Source organism: Vicugna pacos, chromosome 22 (assembly GCF_048564905.1).
Source record: "Vicugna pacos chromosome 22, VicPac4, whole genome shotgun sequence".
Classification (NCBI taxonomy): domain Eukaryota; kingdom Metazoa; phylum Chordata; class Mammalia; order Artiodactyla; family Camelidae; genus Vicugna; species Vicugna pacos.
Window position 1 is genome coordinate 8,319,946 of NC_133008.1, and position 21,511 is coordinate 8,341,456.

At 36.3% G+C, this 21,511-nt stretch overlaps 1 protein-coding gene and 1 pseudogene across 6 annotated transcripts in view; one reads left to right on the top strand and one right to left on the bottom strand.

Moving 5' to 3' along the window:
* The window catches only part of NSD1 (nuclear receptor binding SET domain protein 1), a 126,828-nt gene that overhangs the window by 68,181 nt on the left and 37,136 nt on the right, over positions 1 to 21,511 (bottom strand). For all 6 annotated transcript variants that reach the window (XM_072947175.1, XM_072947172.1, XM_072947176.1 and 3 more), the window contains 2 exons: positions 11,382 to 11,517; positions 1,447 to 1,619 (listed from right to left, as the gene is read on the bottom strand). In XM_072947175.1, the coding sequence (XP_072803276.1) occupies positions 1,447 to 1,619; positions 11,382 to 11,517 (309 nt within the window). The remainder of the gene's footprint in view (positions 1 to 1,446; positions 1,620 to 11,381; positions 11,518 to 21,511) is intronic.
* On the top strand, positions 18,674 to 19,204 carry LOC140688331 (large ribosomal subunit protein eL6 pseudogene; annotated as a pseudogene).

A 21,511-nucleotide genomic window follows, 5' to 3' on the forward strand; every position in this document is an offset into this window, starting at 1 on the left:
GCCCTAGAAGAACTGAAATTTGAAACTCTAGTTATCACCAGGGCCTTGGCTAGTCAAGATTCTTCTAAACACATTATGTACAATCTGGATTATAACTAAGCAGTCTCCTGGGCTTAATCATGTGGTCCAGAGACACCAATACGCCCTTGATATGTAACAAATTACATATGCTCTTTTCTTGACTTCCTCACAGCGTGAGAACATGGAGGCTCTGTGAAATACACCTAATTTTCCAGACTCTTAATCTCTCCCTGGCTTCATGTAATAGATATTAGCCAAGGTTCTAACTATCAATTTATATTCACAAACACTTAAATACTTGTGAAACAGATGTTCTGCTGAGCATGTGAAAATCAGATCACTAGATGGGTAGCCTTCTCTTATAAAGCAATAAACTGATCATCTGGTTTACTTTACATAAAAACATACATTCATTAGTTCTCTGACTACAACCATAGTAATCAATTTTCCAACCTGAAAGCCCTAGTGAACTTCTCTGAAAAGGGGGTTAACCTACACAGCTAAAGGCTTGACACAAAAACTGACACCTTCCCACCATCAACTGCCCAAAGGATTAGAAAGGATGCAGTTGGCCTCTGGTATCCTCACAACAGCACATACTAGCTGTCTCAGAGCATCAGCCTTATAACATATTAAATATTTATTTCTAATCTTCACAATAGTTCTACAAGGTACATATTATCAACGTTAGTTTCAGAGATGAAGAAACTCAAGTTAAAAACAGCAGGGACTGCATTCTGACTCTAAACTATCCTGGTTATAATTTTTATGAAACAGTTAAAAAGTATTTGTACATAGAAGTATGAAATACCAACATAAGAGGAATTATTGTACCTTCTAGAACTGACTATAGAAGAGTAACAAAAGAAATAAGCCAAAATTATACTCAACCAACTGTAACCCAACATCAAGCAAATGAAACAAAAATACAGTGTTTTTTATTAAAACATAACAGGTTTGAAACTGCAACCTTAAGCATTAACCACACACAAGTCAAAACAACAAACATAACAAAGATGTCTAAAGCCTCATCTTTCTCATTTTTAAGAGAAATAATTAATCCCCAGTGAGAAGTAGAGTACTTCATCTGATGATTATCTTCTTCCTACATCAGATACAACCGAAGACGACTGGTCACGCCACTTTACACTGTCCCATCTAAGTGACAAGGCAAAAGTTAGCTGAAATCATTTCTCAAAAACTTGAGTATAAATATTTGGAAGGCTAGCCTTGCAAAAAACCTTGCTTCCTACCAATTTTCTCACCAACATCCTACTACTAAAGAACACAACTTACATTTCAAAAATATAATACTTCTTCCTTCGATTGATCCTGTACACCCTCCATTTCCTCTTCCCTCCCCTTCCCCAAGAAGATAATTTGAGAGGCTTTCTTTAAAAAAAAAAACAAAAAAACCAGTAATACCTTATGCCTATATCCTTTTTCTTTCTGCTTCCCTCTTCTTCTAAGCACAGGTAGCTCTTCAAATTGATGTCTGCCTTCGAACATGACGATTGCTTTTCCTGCCACCCAGGCTCTCTCAGAAGGGTCTCCAAAGGCCTCCACGTAGTACTGTCGATAGGGCCTCCGGTTAGAAACTAGAGAAAAATAAAAACCACAGCGTCATTACTTTAAAAAGAGACCACTCATCATCAAGAGAACAGCCACATCACTGTTGCCACAGAAGTCTCTTTTAACCTCAAAAAACAAGTAAAATAAAAATCAACAACCTATAAAGTCTACAGAACAAGAAAATGTGATTGATGTAGGCCAGCCAGAAGGTAAAGTTTCAATTTCAATTCATGTGGCAAGAAAATGGTTAAGAGTTTAATGAAAGAATTCAACGGTTTGGTCTGGTAATACGCTATATATTCCAAACCACTTAGAGGTTGATTAGCTAATCATAGAACAAATTAATATAACAGCCAACTAAGCTCCTTTTACCATCTGTCTCTAATTATCAGACGTTACAAAGGGTATATCATAAGCTATAGCACCACAAATGTAGTAATCAATAAGAACTAACCACCAAACAAACCCTTAAAAACACTCTGCTAAAATATGAAAAGGAAGAAATGTCTCAACACTATGCCAAGTATGATGCGCTCACATTATGGCACTGAGAATCTGGGCAAGCTACTACGCTAGGTGCTTGCTGTGTATTCTTCGCAAGAACCAACTCTAAGAAGTAAGTAGCATAATCCCCACTTTACAGACAGAGTAATAAGTCCAATGACTTCAGAGAGGGCAAATTCAGAGTGAAACACTGGCTTTGCAGAGAAAGTGGAACTTGATATTTCAAAATACAGAAGCTAAGAAAAGAAAAAAGAAATCTCAACAGCAGAAACAAAAAGAAATCCCGTATTTTACAGTTTCTTGGTTGTCCAAGGTTCTGTGCAAATAATTACCAAAAATAATACAAATCTCATCTGGAAAATATTAAAATCAACTTTACTAAGTATATGTATCTTCCATACACTTACCACTTTAGCATTTTTCATACCAATAAAAAATGTCACAAAAGAAATGTAGTCGGATTAACACACGTTGCAAACCAACTATACTTCAATTAAAAAAAAAAAAAACAAACAGAAAAGAAATGTAGTCGGGGCCACACAATATGATTTGCCTCTTTTCAGAAAAGGAAATCATCTCATGTAAAGATTCATTTTTACTCACTGAATTCCCTTACAATAACCATATCCTGTTTCAAAACAAACAAGAATCCAAACATCTCTGAAAAATTAGGAAAAGCTTATTTCCTTCAAAATGAAAAAAAAAAAAGAAAGAAAAAAGGAAAAGGAAAGAACAGAAAGAAAGGAGAAATTTATAAACTGAACTTTAGGACAAGTATAGAGGCTGTGAATACTTTCCGAACTCCTGACCCTGCAGTTATTTTAAGAGCAGCCAAAATTTCAAGTAAATTTCTATGGCAACTTATTTATAAATGCTAATTTCAAAACTATACAACCAAAGAACGAAAAGTACCTATGAGCTATCATAAAACTTTAGATTAAATGGCTTTTTCTATAAAAATATAGCTTAATAATAAAATTACAACCTGGTTAAATTTTTTGTTCTGTTGCACATTTTTAAAAAAAGTTCTGTGAAAAAACTGAACTCCTTACTCTCTACCTACTAAATAGTTCAATAGAAATCACCTAAAAAGGGGGATTAAAATTGTCAAGATACATTTGCACCTATATAGAGATTCTTAAAGTCAATTTGAAAAGTAAATCATTCTCTTAATTCAACTAACACAGACTGAACATTCATGATGTACCAGGACTACACAGAGGACAGAAAAGAACTCACTGCCTGATGGGTAAGAAATATACAGTATAAATAGATTGTGGTAAAACAGCATGATAATTGCAATAATACAAAAATATGCTTTTTAAAAAGTGAAAATCATTAATTGGAAGACAAATAGGATACCTGAGCAAAATTTTAAATGTTAACAGATTGTTGAGAGAATTCCAATATGAGGGCCTAGGACCCTTAAAGGAATGAATAAAACAAATGAAATAACTGGGAACTAGAAATTCAAAACACTAAGCAGGTAGCAGTGGCCAGACCAGAAAGACCTCAGAGGCCATGTTAAGAACTTGATCATTATCCAGTTGGCACTGAACCACATTTAAACTCTGGAACCACAGGATCAGTTCTGCATCTTAAAAAGATAATCTCCTTGACCTCTGAATGACATATTTAAGATGAAACAGAGAGGAGACCAGAGATTACCAAAATAGTGTATATGCAAGATGACTAGAACCTAAACTAAGGCGGTAGCAATGGGAATTAAAAGAACAAAATTTGAAAGATTTTTTAAGACAAATCAAAAAGACTATATATACACACACACACACATACATATACATACATATATATATAAAATAAAAGATAGAAAAGACACCTGAACACAAATCACAGCAGCATTACTCACAACAGCCAAAAGATGGAAACAACCCAAATGTCCACTGAGGATGAACAGATGAATAAAATGTGGTGTACATATCAGCGGAATATTATGGGGCCTTAAGAATAAATGTTACACATAATACAACATGAATGAACTTTAAAGACATTATGCTAAGTGAAATAAGCCAGACACAAATGGACAAAGACTCTATGATTCCACTTATATAAAGTACCTAGAATAGTCAAATTCATAGAGACAGCAGAATAGTGTTTACCAGAAACTGGGGTTACTGTTAAATAGGTAGAGTTTCAGTTTTTGGAATATGAAAAACTTCTGGAAATGGGTAGAGGTAATAACTGCACAAAAATGTGTATGCACTTAATGTCACTAAACTATACACTTAAAAATGGATAAAATGATAATTTTATGTTATGTGTACTTTAACCAAAAATTTTTTAAAAATCAGGTAACAACTGGTGGTGAGGATGTGGAGAAAGCAGCACCCTCACCCACTGCTAGTGGGGATGTAAAATGGCACAGCAGCTTTTCAAAACAGTCTGGGAGACCCAGCTATTTCACTCCTGAGTATTTATCCAAAGAACACGAAAGCACTAACTCAAAAAGATACATGCAACCCTACGTTCACTGAGGCATTATTTCCAATAGCTAAGATACGGAAACAACTTAAGTGTCCATCAGTGGATGAATGGGTAAAGAAGATGTGGTATCCATACGCAATGGACTACTACTCAGCCACAGAACAACGAAACCCTAGCATCTGAGACAACGTGGATGGACCTTGAGGGTATGATGCCAAGTAAAGTAAATCAGACACAGAAAGATAAATACCATATGATTTCACTCGTGTGTAGAATCTAAAAAAAACAAAAACAAAAAACAAATGAACAAGTAAATAAAGCAAAAACTAATAGATACAGAGATCAGATAAGTGGTTACTAGAGGGGAAGAGGGCTGGGGGGGTAGAGAAAATGGGTGAAGGGTTTCAACTGTATGGTGATGGATGGTAACTAGACTTGCGGTGCTGTGCCCCTGAAATTTACACAATAAAATTTAAATTAAAAAAAAAAGGCAGGCGGTACCTCAAAAAGTTAAACAGAGTTACCATTTGAGTCAGCAATTCCACTCCTGGGTATAAACCCAAAAGACAGGAAAATATGTCTACATAAAAACTTATCATGTGAATATTCACAGCAGCACTATTCATAATAGCCAAAAGGTAGAAACAGTCCATATGTCCATTGACTGATGAACTTATAAATAAAATGCAATCTATTCATACAATGGAATATTATCCACTATAAAAAGGAATGCAGTACTGATACATGGGCAGACCCTGAAAACATTATGTTAAGTGAAAGAAGCAGTCACAAGGGATATACGATTCCATGTATATTAAGTACTCAGAATAGGCAAACTATAGAGACAGAAAGTAGACTACTGGTTGCTCAGGGCAAAGAGGTATGTACAAGGGGTAAAATGATCGGGGGAGAGAAGCTAAGGGACACAGGATTTCTTTTTGGGGTGGTGAAATGGTCTAAAATTAACTGGTTACACAACTCTGTGAATATATCAAAAATCACTGAATTGTATACTTTAAAGGGGTGAGTTGTATGTTACATGAATTGTATCTCAATAAAGCTGTTTGAAAAAGAAAAAACGACTTAATGGTTGGTATAGGACACAAGAAGAAAAAGTGACTCCTACGTATTCGGTTTAAGTAACTAAGAGGCAGTGATCTACTCACTTTGGCAGGAAATGAAAGAGATAGTACTGGTTTCAGGAGGAAAATAATTAGTTTAGTTTTAAACAAGTTGAGTTTAACTGACTAAAAGACCTCCTGGTGAAAGCGTCACGTACACAGTTAGGCATGCAGAGCTGAAGCCCGGGGGAACAACAGCACGATGGGTATGAATTCAGTTTACTGGCAACAGCTAAAACTCAGCGTTAGTAAGGATGGAAAAGGGAGAAAGATTAAAAAAAAAAAAAAAAGAATTACCAACATTTAATGGCAAAGTAGAAGAGGATCCAGCAAAGAAGAACGAAAAGAATTAGATAAAAATAGTACCAAGAGTACATGCTTAGAGCAAGCTTAGTGGAATAAAAGGAGAGAATGAGAAATTTGAGTATGTTCAGAAATGAGTGGCACATCTGAAAGTGAAGAAAGCGGACGATTCTTCCAAGCACGGTTATGAAAGGAAGGGGACAGCTGTCACTGGAAGAGAGAGTCATGGAAGGAATTTTAGGACAACAGATTGATTCACATGTTAGTTCCCTCCAGTACTATAAAGAGCCACAGTAATTCTATGCTTTAGTAAATCAAATTAAGAAGAATCCTTTCAAAAACTATTATTAAACAATGTTAAAGTGAAAATCTTTAAAGGTAAAGAATGAAGACTGAATACTCAACTTCAGTTCTGCTCCCTTCTGAAACCCCACTAAAATAACAGGAAAAGCAGTTTTTAAAAGAAACAAATACAAACGAAAAGAAACAACAATAAAAATCTAGAAAAGCTGAAGGTCAGAGTTAAACCAAATGAGAGGCCAGTCTTGAGAAAAGCTAAGAAGCAGTCTGATGCACTCCCAGATTGCTTTGCTAAGGGTAAACCTACTTGTAAAGGGTACCCTAGAAGAAGTATGGAAAGGTGTAGAAACAAGACTGGCTGAAAAACTCTTCGAGATGAAGTTAGAGTATTTCCAGGTCAAGATGAAGAACTGAATAAACACTTCTAAATTCACCCTGCCCTCCTAATCTCCACTAAAGCTATAGTAAAGAGACTTTCAAAGATAGACCCATTAAGAACAGGGAGAGCAAGAGAGAACAGCTGAATAAATTACCAGCTGTGCAGGTATATTACACAGATTTGGAAGCTGGAAAGCACATGGATAAGTATTATGTTAACTTACTTAATAACAGACCCAAGAAAGCTAAATCCTAAATCATCAGTGAGCAAAGCCATGAACCAACTGTATCAACACCACTCATCCTCAAAAGGCCCAGGAAATGGCAACACCTGGTACTTCCGGAGTTTGGGAGGATAAAATACAGATGACTGACTGAAAGCTGTCAATCAGCCTTGGATACCTAAATTTTCTCCTCCACTCCAAGCCACCAGATCACTGCCTTTTCCCTCCAGTCAATAGAAGACTAGAGGTTTTTCCACTAGGTGGAGTAAAACAGGCCTCCAGACTGAGTACCACCAGACACAGTCCAGGGGGATAACGATACCAAAATAGAGGGAGGGAGTGAACTGAATGCTAAAACCATGCAGTCATCTTCCCTCATTGAGCTCCCAGAACACAAGAAGCCAGATTCTTATTCTCTAAGTAGGAGACCAAAGACTGACTCATCTCTGAGTGAGTCTCAGCAAGCCAAGAAAAAAATGGAGAAGGTACTCAGAAGGGACTGGGAGAAGGAGGGAGGTCACCCTACAAGGAAATTAAAAGTATGCAAGCTCCGCACATTCAGAAGTGTCCACATGCTCTTTAGTTTTAACTCTTGAACACAGATTTCAGTAAAGCCTCAAACAAACCAAAAAAAGAACAAAGGTACAAACAGTGAAGATGAAAAGGAATTTGAAAACAGACTATATACGAAACAGAAAACTTCACAAAAGCTATCATTAATATCATCAGAAATAGAAAGGATATTGCACTAATGAAATAAGATGCAGGAACAAAAACAAATTCTTGAAAATTAAAAGCATTAGAGCAGAAATGTAACACTGAAAAGGGGGCTCTGAAGAAAAAGTTGAGGGAACTCCCATAAAATAGGGCAAAAACAACAAAAATTCAACAAAAAAAGATGGAAAAATTATTAAGTCCAACACAGGAAAGTCAATTTCTAAATGAGAATTATAGAGTATAAGCAAAGGAAATAAATCAATGAAAAAATTCAAGAAAATGTTCCAGAACTAAAGAAACTAAATTATAGATCAAAAGGGCCCACTATATACCCATTACGAAGAGTAAAAACTGACTCACAGCAAGGAACAGCCTGTGAACTACAGGAACAGAAGAGTCTACAAGCTTTCAGGGAGAGGGACAAAAGTCGCATACAAAAGATCAGATCAAAACAATCTCAGATTTTACAGCAACTCTGGAAGATAGAAGACAATGGAACAATGCCTTCAGAATTTTGAGCAAAAATGATTTCCAGCCTAGTGTTTATAGAGCCAACTACCAAACAGGTGTAGGAAAAGAATAAAAATATGTCCAGATAATGCAAGGCCTCAGAAAATGTATCTCCCACATCCCCTTCTCCAGGAAACTATTGAAGGATTTGTTATACATTCAAAATGAGTGAGTAAACTCAAAACAAGGAAGACATGAAATTCAACACAAAAGAGAGCTGAAGGCAATCCCCAACCTGACAGCTGTTAACCAGGCACAGAAGGTAATCTGTGCAGACTGAAGGAGTCTAGTAAAGACTCCAGGTGGGATTTCCTCAAGATGATGAAAAATGACAAATTACTGGTGTATCAGTTCATGGGGAGAGAACAAAAACTAAGAACCACCCCCCTTCACTGAAACACACATACACACAAAGGTCATTACAAACACACACACAAAGGAAATAGGCTGAGGGCAGAGTGAGCATAGGACTCTACATGGCTAAGCTGTATGGTGTTAACATAATAATGTGCACACATTCAACTCCTAACCAAAATTAGAGCACACTAGGGAAGACAGGGGTGCTAGAGGTAAGGACGGCAGGACAGACAGGAGTCCTTAAGGTTACCACACCAAGCCTCCAATCACAGCACCCTCATCCGCTCCTAATGTTAACACTTGAAGGGTACTGCTATTACTCTCGCCACGGCCAGTTCCTCATTGTGATATGAATTCCTTCAACCTCTTCCCTTCTCAGAAATCCTGTCATGTTCCCATCTTGGATCCCTTATTACTCCTGTCTTCAATCTCTATCCCCAGAACTCTTCTCATCAACACTAACTGCATGATCATTCCCATTTTAAAAAATCTTCCGGACCTCATGTATCTCTCTAGCTCTCTCTCTGGCGTAGTATCCCCACTCCTCTGCCCTTGTCTCTGTTTCCTCAAACCAGCCTAACTGAACTTCACACCACCAAATACCACAATCATACCACCAAAAAGATTACCAATGATCTCTAGCCCTTTACACCTAATGGCCTTTTATCTGATCGGTGCCTAGGCACCGCTCAACCAAACTAACCACACTTCCTTCTTAAAACATTCTAGTCACCAAAGTGCTCTAGTCCACCGTATTCTCCTGGTTTTCCTCCTCCCGATTCTTCTATCTGATTTTTTCACCTCTCTTTTGCAGGTTCAGTGTCCTCAACAGACCTCAAATGTTGGCTTCCTCAGAGCTACCTTTATTCCCACTGTGTATTTTGTACCGAGGTCATGTCATCCATGCCCTATCCATGGCTTCAATTAATATCAGCAAGCAGATGTCACCTCCAAGTTATGGATGTCCCAGTGCTCTCTGCAAATGGCAACACTATTTATGCTCTGGTGAAGCTAAAAATTTGGGAGCCATCCTAACATACAGAGACCTTAGGACTTCATTCCCCCCCATTATCCACCCATTACCAAAACGTATAGACTTCATCCCCTAAGTAGTTCTTCATTCCCTTTCACCACTTTCATCTCACCATAACCACTGCAATGGCCCTTTTAACTCTCTCCTCTGATTTACCTGTGTCCCTCTCCAAGTCATTTTCCTCACTGCAGTCAGAGTGAACTTGAAAACACAGATCAGATCACATCTCCCTCTACACACAGCCCTTTGATGGTATCCTACTGTTCTTAGGAAAAAGTTTAAATTTTGAATGAAGTCTACAAAATGCTGCATGATTTGACACATATCTACTTCTCCAGCTTCATAATGAGCCACTTCCATTACTTTACAGGCTGCAGCCCTCTCGGGGCAGAGCACAAGCTCCATTCTGTGCTCCGAACCACCTTCTTTTTTTCCTAGTTAATTCCTACTCATCCTCTCAGGTTTCAGGTTAAAGACAGTTTTACCAGCAAAACTGACCTTGACTACCTCACAACAAAAGTCCAGATTAGGTGTCCCCCGTATTACTGACTACACACCAATACTTTTCCTTGAACACACTTCTCAGTTAAGTAATTATCTACTTGATTATTTGCTGGTGACTTGTCTCTTTAACTAGACTCTGAGGATACACAAGCGCAAGCAAAACTGATGTTTTGCCAACTACTAGATCCCAATATCTAGCACAGCACCTGCAGAATGTACCTATTATTTGTTGACTAAATGGCACAGACCTAACTAGTGTGCACAAGGAACACCACAGTGAGTAAGAAGCCAGCAGTCTCGTGGGCACAGGAAGGGTACAAGGGGAAGACTAAAAGAATTTTCTACCAGTAGAATTTAAATGTGCAAATAGGTCGGTCACAAAGTTTGATATCATCTTCTTTAAAATGGTGAGCTATAAAGGTCTTTGGGCACCTCAATATTAATATCCAAAATATAAAATCAAGTCCAGCATCCCACTTTGGGTAAATCGTCCTACAGACAGACATGCACACGTGACACACAGTCATTCTTTACGGTACTGTTTGTGTTGCACATAAACACATGCACGTACGCAGACAGGCAGTCTTTACGACACAAGGTTAGAAACAGCCCGCACATCCATCAACAGCGAAACGGTTATAAGAAGGATACCATACTCAAGAAGTGGAAAACCATGCACTTAAAAAAGAAAACGGGGAAAGTTTTCAATAAGCTCACATGGAAAAATCTCCAAGTGAACAAACTGCAGAATATACATACAATACGCTACTTTTATGTTAAAATCAAAGAGGGTAGGGAGATGAATATATACATTTGGACTTACATAAAGAAAGTCTAGAAAAAAAGTATTAGTAACAATTGGTTACTCTTTGAAAGGAAAGGTAAAGAATGGGGTAAATCACAAACTATCTTAATAGGAAAAAGGGAGCTCAAAATGAAGTTCTGGCCTCTATATTATAGCATTTTAAAGTTATGATACATGAAATTCAAATAGAACAATCAAATAAGAAACTATAGTAGCTAAAGAGAATAAATCAAGATTTAAAAATTCAGAATAACTTCTAAGCATTCTTTATAACCATTTCAGCTTTCAAACTAACAAAAAAGATACAAACCTGAAGACTGAAGTAGAAAAACAATATACTGAAAAGTAATTCTGGACAAAATAAACTTTAGGTAATAAGCCTAACATTTTCCTGGCTTCTACAGATAGAGTAATTGAGAATTTTAAAATCATACAGTAAAATAAATTAGAACAAAAAGATTCAAAAAACCCAAGTAATAACAATTCATTTATGAAATGCTCAAAGGTAAAAATGAATTATTACTGAAGGCAACTGCAGGTTTGTAATTCCATACTGTATCTTATGTATAATCAACTGCAAGTATTACCTTTCATTTTTGAGTGTGTGTTAATCAACGGATCAGAACAAATTCTGCAGGGCCACCATGGGCGTCTCTTGAATTTTGCCCAGATGAGGTCTCCAACTTCATACTTCAGTGGTGTAGCCTTTTTCTTGGGTTGACACTTTAGACAGACAAAACAGGGAACATCAGTAAGAATCAAAACCTTTTGAAACAATACATCATCTTCCCATTAGCCTTCTGAGAAAGCATTACCTAAAAAATACTGGATGAAAACACTCCAGGCTTAATAACAATTATAACATATGTACAACAAAATTACTTTGCACTAACTGTTCATAACATAGCCCTTGATACAGTCAGTACTAGCTCTCGATTTATATTTATTTTACCCAAGTAATCTACCTGCATTCTGGTAAAATAAGTAAACTGTTCCATTTTTAAAGAGCTAAAAACTGAAATAACAGATAAACAGTATCATTCCAAAGAAAAGATACCTTTGCCCTAGTCCTTGAATCACAACATGGCTGGGGCGGGAGAGCAGAGAATGCGGTCCCTTCTGCAGGTGATGCTCTACGTCCTTCTCAAACACACATATTCCTATTAAGTAGTTAACAATAATGGCCCTAACAAAATATTCCTGAAAGCTACAAGATAGATTCCTGCAATGTCAATACAACTGACCTGGATTTTTCCCAGGACATCCAAGAGAGGCTGCATCTAGAACAGTCTACTACACAATTCCAAGAGCATTCATTCATTCATGCAAGCACAATACGAGTCAAGTTCCTTGGACCTATCCAAAGTAGAGACTCTGGCTGCATCTTTTCTCCAAAAATATACCTAATTAGTCTGCAATCCAGATGCTTCCATCTCAGCTTTTAAACCCATGTCCATAACACCCTATAAACAATACACGTCTTCTGCCCTGAGAGGAAGACAGCTTTTTGTTCAGTGGGACCCAGCTTTCCACCTGATAAATCACGCAAAGGAGTTCACATGTGCTAAAATATTTCTGGGTAGCTAAAAGAAGCACCCAGGGTACTTGGACAAAGGACAGTCTACTCCATTTACTCCAAGGGGACATACAAATATTCTGACTTTCTATAAATGCCATGTCTCGAAAAAGACTTGGCGAGTTACTCCCTCAGATTCAACTGTCCCTCCTTAATGCCTAGAACAGTACCCACCTGACACAGATTAAGTGTTCAATAAAGAATATGCTGAATGAAATGACTGAAATCATTCAGATAAAAATGATGAACAATATCTGAGGCTCAAGGATATCAAAGTATTGAGCTCAATTCAATGATTTATAAGTTATCATTCATCCAAGATTGTGCATTCAGAGAGAAATAAGTTAAATTTCATGGAATGCCTTTATTGAAAACAGTGTGATTAGTTCTTCACGTATATAGTTACTAGGAAATGAGACAGAAAGTACACCTTTTAAAAAACAAAGTCCCAAGGGGCCATTTTTGCCTCTTATCATTTTGTAAGTTATCAGAAAAAAACATGACTTCAAAGCATGTTGGCTTTGAAACTTTAGAAACAAGATACCAAGATGGGATGGAAAAACAAATCTTTCACATGCCTCTGTACTGAAAACCACAATTTGAATAGGTTCCCATAAATTTCTGATATAATTTGACTTGTAATGAATCGAGTTAATTTGGCAATTATTGCTAAATACAGAATTTGCTTGTTTATCTGAGTACTAAATGATTTTATATGTAGTACTACCATTCACTTAATGTTTGCTATATGCCAGGCACTGTTCTCTCTTTAATACTCTTAAGGTAGATACTATATTATTACTCCTAATTTACTATATGCCTATAGTCATATAGTTATTTAGTAAGTGGCAGAGACAGGATTCAGATCTGAGCAGTCCAACTCAGGATCCCAAATTATCAACTACTATCCAGTAACAATAAAACCCCATGATTATTACATGCTTTATGACAAATTCAGCCATAATCAATCTATGACATGATACTAGTTCCATCTTTCCCTCATATTACTACTGCAAAGTGATTATATTATTAGGAACTAAAGCCACAAAAACACATGCCTTCAGTAACAGACAGATGAGAAAGAACACGAGTGGTATCAGGTAAAGCCAGAAGCCAGAATCACACAACCAGACAAAGCAGTAATAAGCTGCCTCCTTCACAAATTGTGTCATCTTAAACATATCAGTTAATTCAGCCTCAGTTTCCTAAGCCATAAAATCAGGAAAGAAACACTGCTCTACCACTGTAAAACCATCAAACTATTAATTCCACTCCTAACATTTTAACCCAAAGGAAATATTCTAAACAAGTAAAAGAATTGTAGAAAGATATCTAAAGCTGTTACTTATGACAACAAAAAGTTAACATCCAACAAGAGACATCTTAAATTATGCTGAAAACTCAATGAAATATGCAAAATGCAAATGAAGTTATGGGATACTGAAAATGTAGTACACAGCCACACATACAATATACCAACTATTTAGAAACTATGCTAAAACTATGATGATTAAAAACAATAAAGTCACTGAGAAACACAAAAGTATAGTTTCATTAAACTAATCATGGGTGAAGACGTTCATAAACCTGAAACATTCATTTTCTGCTAATTATTTAAATCATTTACCGTGATGACCAAATAAAACAATATATACAACCCACTGGGAAGAAAACGTCTATACAGACACATATTATTAATGAACAACATCTAAATCCAAATGACCTTAATACATAAAAAACTAGAAACAGGAAAGAATTCTAGAGGCCTCCAAAACATGAAAAGAGAGAAAGTAACAACGAGGTAAAACTAAAGGGGGGTTGGGGGGGAATACAACTCTTGTCATATGGCTTAAAAATTCAACTTGGAAAGACTCCCAAATAACTTCTTATAAAGCTCACAATTCAATTAAATATCTACACACAAAGCTCAACGAGAAACACAAAGATGAATTCCTGACCCCAAGACACGTGGAGAGTATCAGGGAATACTGGAATGAAGAATGTCCCCTAAGCTTAGACGGTCAGGATAGGCATATTTCAGAACAGCTTTCTCTGTATGTCTGGTTGGATGAAATACACCAGTGCTAGGCCTTTTTATAAACACTATTGGGTTGAACTGTGGTCACTCAAAAGATATACTCTCCGGTACCTGTAAATGTGACCTTATTTGAAAAGTGTTCTGGCAGATGATCAAGATGTCAATTAGGGTGGTCCCCTAATCCAATATAACTTGTGTTCTTATAAAAAGGGAAAATTTGGACACAGAGACAGACATGCATAGAAGATGATGTGAAGACACAAGGAGAATGCCATCCACAAACCAAGGTACCCCAGACACTAAGAGAGGCATGGGACAGATTCTCACAGCCCTCGGAAGGAACCAGTCCTTACCGACAACTTGATGCTTGACTTCTAGCCTCCAGAACTCTGAGACAATTACATTTGTATTGTTTAAGCTACCCGGCCTGTGGTACTTCGTTATGGCAGTCCCAGAAAACATTTGATTAACTCTAAAGACCATGTTATTTGCAGGACAACCCACTGTTTCCCTCTAGTGTTAATTATGGACAGAATTTGTTCCAAAGTGTTTAAATCAAATCTAAAAAGCAACTAGGTTCAAAATCTCCATTTCCTTTTTTTATTGACAGTAACATGTCATCTCACATTAAACTAAGAAAATGACCATATGTGTGTGGGAGATATAAATGACAAGGGAATTAAAATGTTATACTAGAAATAGAGATTTAATTTTTAAAAAATATCTAACACAAAGGCAGTGACAGAGGATTAGAGGAACATAAATACAAGACGTATAAAAAAACAAATACCAAAGTGACAGACATCAATCCTACCTTAACACTAATTATACAAAATGTGTATGGACTTAAAATTTAAGGCAGATGGGTAGGTATAGCTCCATGGTAGAGTACATGCTTAGCATGCACAAGGTTCTGGGTTCAATCCCCAGTAGCTCCATTGAAAAATAAACCTAATTACCTCCTCCCAAAAGATATATATATACTTTTTTTAAAAAAAATACACTATGACTTACCATATGATCCAGCAATCCCACTCCTGGGCATATATCCAGGAACTTTAATTTGAAAAGATATATGCACCCAGTGTTCACAGCAGCACTATTTACAATAGCCAAGACATGGAAACAATCTAAATGCCCATCAACAGATGACTGGATAAAGAAATTGTGGTATATTTATACAATGGAATACTACTCAGCCATAAAAAAGAATAAAATAATGCCATTTGCAACAACATGGATAGATCTGGAGATTGTAGTTCTAAGTGAAGTAAGCCAGAAAGAGAACGAAAAATACCATATGATGCCACTTATATGTGGAATCTAAAAAGACAAATGAACTTATTTACAAAGCAGACGTAGAAAACAAACTTATGGTTACCAGGAGGGGAAGGGGGCAGGAAGGGATAGATTGGGGTTTGAGATTTGCAGATATTAACTACAATATATAAAACAGATAAACAACAAGTTTATACTGCATAGCACAGGGCACTATATTCAATATCTTGCAGTAACCTATAATGAAGGAGAACGTGAAAACAAATATATGTATATGTAAGACTGAACTATTTCATGCTGCACAGCAGAAATTGACACATTGTAAACTGACTATATTTCAATTTTAAAAAAAGGACACTATGAAGAAAACAAAAGGATAACTCAAAATGGGAGAAAATATTCTCAAATCACATTATCAAAAAAGGGACTTACATTGGGGTATATAAGGAACTATACATTGCAATATATAAGGAACTACTACAACTCAACAATAAAAAGGCAAACATCTCCATCTTCTAAAAATGGAGAAAGAATTTTATAGACATTTCTCTAGAGAAGATATACAAATGGCTAACATGTGCATGAAAGTACACTCAACAACATTGGTAATGAGGGAAATGAAAATCAAAACTATAATTAGATACTTCACATTCAGTAAGAGAATTTTTAAAAAGAAAATGACAATCATTGGTGAGGATGTGAAAAGTCAAAACTTTCTAACTGCTGTTCAGAAAGTAAAATGATGCAGCCCATTTTGGAACAGTTTGCATTTCCTCAAAAGGTTGAACACAAAGTTTCCATGTGACCCAGCAGTCCTACTCTTAGGTGTATCACACCCAAGAGAAATGAAACATAAATCCACACAAGAGCTTGTACACAGATGTTCACAGAAGTATTATTCAACACAGCCAAAAGGAAGAAACAAACCTAACAGTCACCAAACTGATAAATAAATGAATGTAATACATCTATACAGTGGAATAATGTTAACAATGAAAAGAAGGGGGAGGCTGTAGCTCAAATGGTATAGAGCACATGCTTAACATGCATGAGGTCCTGGGTTCAATACTCAGTACCTCCTCCAAATGTAAATAAATGAATAAATCTAATTACTTCCCCCTCATAAAAATAAAAAAAAGAAAGAACAATGAAAAGAAATAATGTACTGATACATGCTATGGATGAACATTAAAGAATATGCTAAGTGAAAGAAGCCAGTCGCAAAGGACCACATATCCTTTAATTTTGCTTATATGAAATATCCAAAATTAGCATATACACAGAGACAGATAACACTGGTATAATACTAAATTAATGTTATCACCACAGTATCTCTGCAAAATTGGTTATTATTAGGTCTATTTTCTGGAAGAAACTAAATTTTTAACTATGCTGATATGATCTTCTCATGCCACAGTTACAATGTCACCCTTGTCATTAGTACTCACCTATTCAAGAAGAATTTACTGAACCATTTTTATATCCAAGCAGCATTCTAGGTATTGAAAATACAACAGTTCACTAAACAGGAAAAAAATACCTGCCTTCAAGGAGTTAGCATTTCAGTGAGAAGTAACGGCTCGCCCCTACAGAAAGTAAAATTTGAAGGGAGCAGAAATGAGAGTGCTTGATAGTTATGGGGTTTCAGTTTGGGGTGATGAAAAGGTCTGAAGCCAGATAGTGGTGATGTTTGTACAACACTGTGACTGTACTTAATGCCACTGAACTGTGCACTTGAAAATAGTTACAATAGTAGAATTCTCTTGTTTATTTTTCCACACACACAAAAAAAGAGCAGGAAGAGACACATACTGACATATGCATATATACATATAAATATATAATAGAATAGAGAGAGGTAAGAGACATAAGAGGTAATAATACACAATGATAAGGGTCAACATACACTTAATCGGGGTCTCAGAAGATCAGAAGAGAATAAGGCAGAGAGAATAATAAAAATTGGCTGAGAATTTTCCAGAATTTATCAGTCACTAAATCCACTGCTTCAAGGAGACTATGAAATCCTGAGAAGAATAAACAAACAGAAATCCACACTTAGACACATCAAATTCAGAAACAAAACAAAACCAACCCTGCCCCCTGACAAAAAAAGAAAAGAGAGAAAATCTTTAAAAGCAACCAGAGGAAAAAAGACACATTATCTTTAAAGGCACAAGGTTTCTTTTCTTTTTTTTTTCTTAATTGAAGTATAGTCAGTTACAATGTACTCTGGTGTACAGCATAATGTCTAAAGGCTTAAGCTTTCTAATTCTTCTGGCTTACCAGCAACAATGGGAGTCAGAAGACAGTGGAATGATATTTTCTGCATGCGATTAAGAAAATAGCTCCTAATCTAGACTTATTTATCCAGCAAAAATATCTTTCAAGAAAGAGAGCTAAATATAATTTCAGACAAACCAAAACTAGGAGAGTTAGACACCAGTAGACTCTCAGAAAGGAAAATTTTAAAAGATACATATTTCAGTCAAAAGGAAACCATCATGGGTCTGATATATGAAAAATAAAGGAATAAATGTGCAAAATTAACAGTGACTATTTAAAACAATGTCTAATGAAGTCTAAAACAAAAACAGTAAATTAGAACTCACAACAATACTCCATGTTGGAAAGGAGTAAACGATGTTAAAGTGCTCTTAAGATTTACATATTATCGCTCTTTACCATCTTGCAATGTGGCGGTGAAAAAACTGAGAAGCCAGACACTAAGGAGAAAAAGCCTGGAGCCAAGAAGGCTGATGCTGGTGGCAAGGTTAAAAAGGTTAAGAAGGGTAAGCCCCACTGCAGCCAAAACCCTGTCCTATTTCCAATCAGCTACGTATTCCAGAAAGGCCTTGTACAAGAGGAAGTATTCAGCAGCTAAATCCAAGGTTGAAAAGAAAAAGTAGGTAAGGATTCTTGCTACTGTCACAAGACAAGTTGGTGGTGACAAGAATGGTGGTACCCAAGTGGTCAAACTTCACGAAATGACTAGATATTATCCTACTGAAGATGCGCCTTGAAAGCTGCTGAGCCACGGCAAGAAACCCTTCAGTAAGCACGTGAGTAAACTGCACACCAGCATCACTTCGGGGACCATTCTCACCATCCTCACCGGGTGCCACAGAGACAAGAGGGTCATTTTCCTGAAGCACCTGAGCAGTGGTTTACTTCTTGTGACCAGAACTCTGTCCCTCAATTGAGCACCTCTGCACAGAACACACCAGAAATTTGTCATTGCCACCTCCACCAGAACTGACATCAGTGGTGTGAAAATCCCAGAACATCTCACTGATGCTTACTTCAAAAAGAAGCTGCCTAAGCTCAGACACCAGGAAGATGAGATCTTTGACACAGAGAAAGAGAAGTATGAGATTACAGAGCGGCGCAAGGTTGATCAGAAAGCTGTGGACTCACAAATTCTGTGAAGAATCAAAGCTGTTCCTCAGCTCCAGGGCTACTTCCACTCTGTGTTTGCATTCACAGATGGAATTTATCCTCACAAATTGGTGTTCTAAACTTACTGCAGAGGACCTAATTAAATAACTGATCCATTTTTAAAAAGGGGGTGGATTTATATATTATTAAGAAGGAATATTTTAAAGTCTACATATTGTCAGGGAGGAAGGCATAGGGATTTTAAAAATTGATGTTAGAAAGGCCTGTTGTAATTTCTACGGTACCCTCCAAAACAAAGAGAAACCAAATATGTAATTCGCAAGCTTGAATGGGAGTGAGAGGAACATAAAAAGAAAGGTGAGCAGGGAAGCATAGCTCAGTGGCAGAGTGCAGGCTTAGCACGTCCAGCATGCCTGACGTTCTGGGTTCAATCTCCAGTACATCCATTAAAAAATACATAAATAAATAAACCTAACCCCCCACACACAAAAAAACTATTAACAAAAAAGAATTAGGCTCTTCAAATAAAACCAAAAACAAAGAAAGAAAAGAAAAAAAATTAATTGAAAAGAAGGCAGGAAAGCAGAGAAAAAGAGTAAGACAAATAGCATAAAATAATACAGCAAACTTACACGCAAATGTCCCTAATTAAATTAAAGTGGACTAAATGTTGCAGTTCACTTGACCAAAAACATTCTTTTTTAATTTTATGCCTCTAACAACATAGCCTTAAAATACAAAAAGCAAAAACTGGCAGAACTACAAGAAAAAATTAATAAAATTATAATCATAGTGAAGATAAATCTCTCTCAGTAATTAAAAGAATAAGCTAAGAAAAAAAATCACTAAAGGTTTAAACAAATTCCAACACCATGAATAACAAATTTGACCTAACTGGATATATATAAACTACTACACTCTAATTGTGAAATATACTTTTTTTTTTTTTTTTAGCACAGGGAGTATTTACAAACATTCTCCATGTACTGGGCCATAAGGTGTATCTCAAACAATTTGAAAGAATTAGAACATCTGAAATATATCCTCTGTTCTACAATAAGTAAGTTTTATTAATTATAAAAATGAGGGGGTGGGGGCGGCTACAGCTCAGTGGTAGAGTGCATGCCTTGTATGCACAAGGTCCTAGGTTCAATCCCCAGTACCTCCATGAAAAAAAAATAGGTGCAGTGTACTGTCTATATGTATTTACATGCAATATAATGCATATGTGCATTGAACTGTAATAATTCTACCTAGTAGAACTGAAAAAGGAAATACATACATACATACACACACACACACATACATACAATAAATGTAACAAAATGCAATTTTAATTAAAGAAAAACCTGATTACCTCCCCTCCAAGAAAAAAATTATAAAAAATAACTATTAGAATATTTCCATGTTTGGAAGTGAAGAAGTATATAGCTTTAAATAATCCTTAGGTCAAAGAATAAGTCATAGTGAAACTTAGAAAATGTTTTAAACTGAATGATGAAATACCACATCAAAGATCATGAGAAAGGAATATACTCTAGCATTTTTCAAGGAAAATCAAGAAAATCTATATGGCCCAGGAAATAGGAACAAATGAGGTCAAAGAAAGGATTCAGGGAGAGGAAGACGTGTTTTATTACGCCCTTTTACCCTGAGGTAAAAGTTTTTGAAGGGTTGATGTTTTAAAAGGCTTACTTTGAGTGTCATACTGAAAACAACCTTAGAGGGTTGAGGTGGAAAGCAGAGAGACCTACTTAAGGGCACTGCAATAATCCAGATGAGATGTAACAGCTATGTGAACCTGGCTGGGATTGGTGGAGGGAGGAGAAGCAGGAAGTGCCAGTGAAACCTGCTAATGGATTGGATATGGGGAATGCTATAGAAATAGAGAACTCAAGGATCACTCTAAGGGTGTATGCTTTAAATATTGCAAAGATGGGGTTTCCATTTATTAAAATGGAGAAGGCTACAGGAGAAGCAGGTTTTTGGAAGTAATGTCTGGAAGTTTGGTTTTGAACAAGTTAATTATAAAACTCTAATTTCACAACCTAGTAAAAATGCCAAGAAAGCCCATGTATATGATTCTGGAGTTCTGGAGATCTCAGCTAGAGAGATAACTGGGAGTCATGACCGTCAAGATAAAAGATCTTCAAAAGAAAGTGAGTATAGCAGGGAAAGGCCACTGAGGGCTAAGTCCTGAAGCACAGAAATAGGTAAGAATTCTTTTTAAGCTCTGCTGAATTACCTGAGCACGACTACTCAATTCTTTTTTTTTTTTTTTTTGCTTTTTAAATATTTCCTTTTATTCTGGAACAGAAATTATAGAAAGGACAGTAATTCATTCAGAAAGCAATGATTCAATTCCAGTTGCTACTTTACATTTCCGCATCACTCAAAGAGTATACATAAATTAAAGCAAGTGCTTC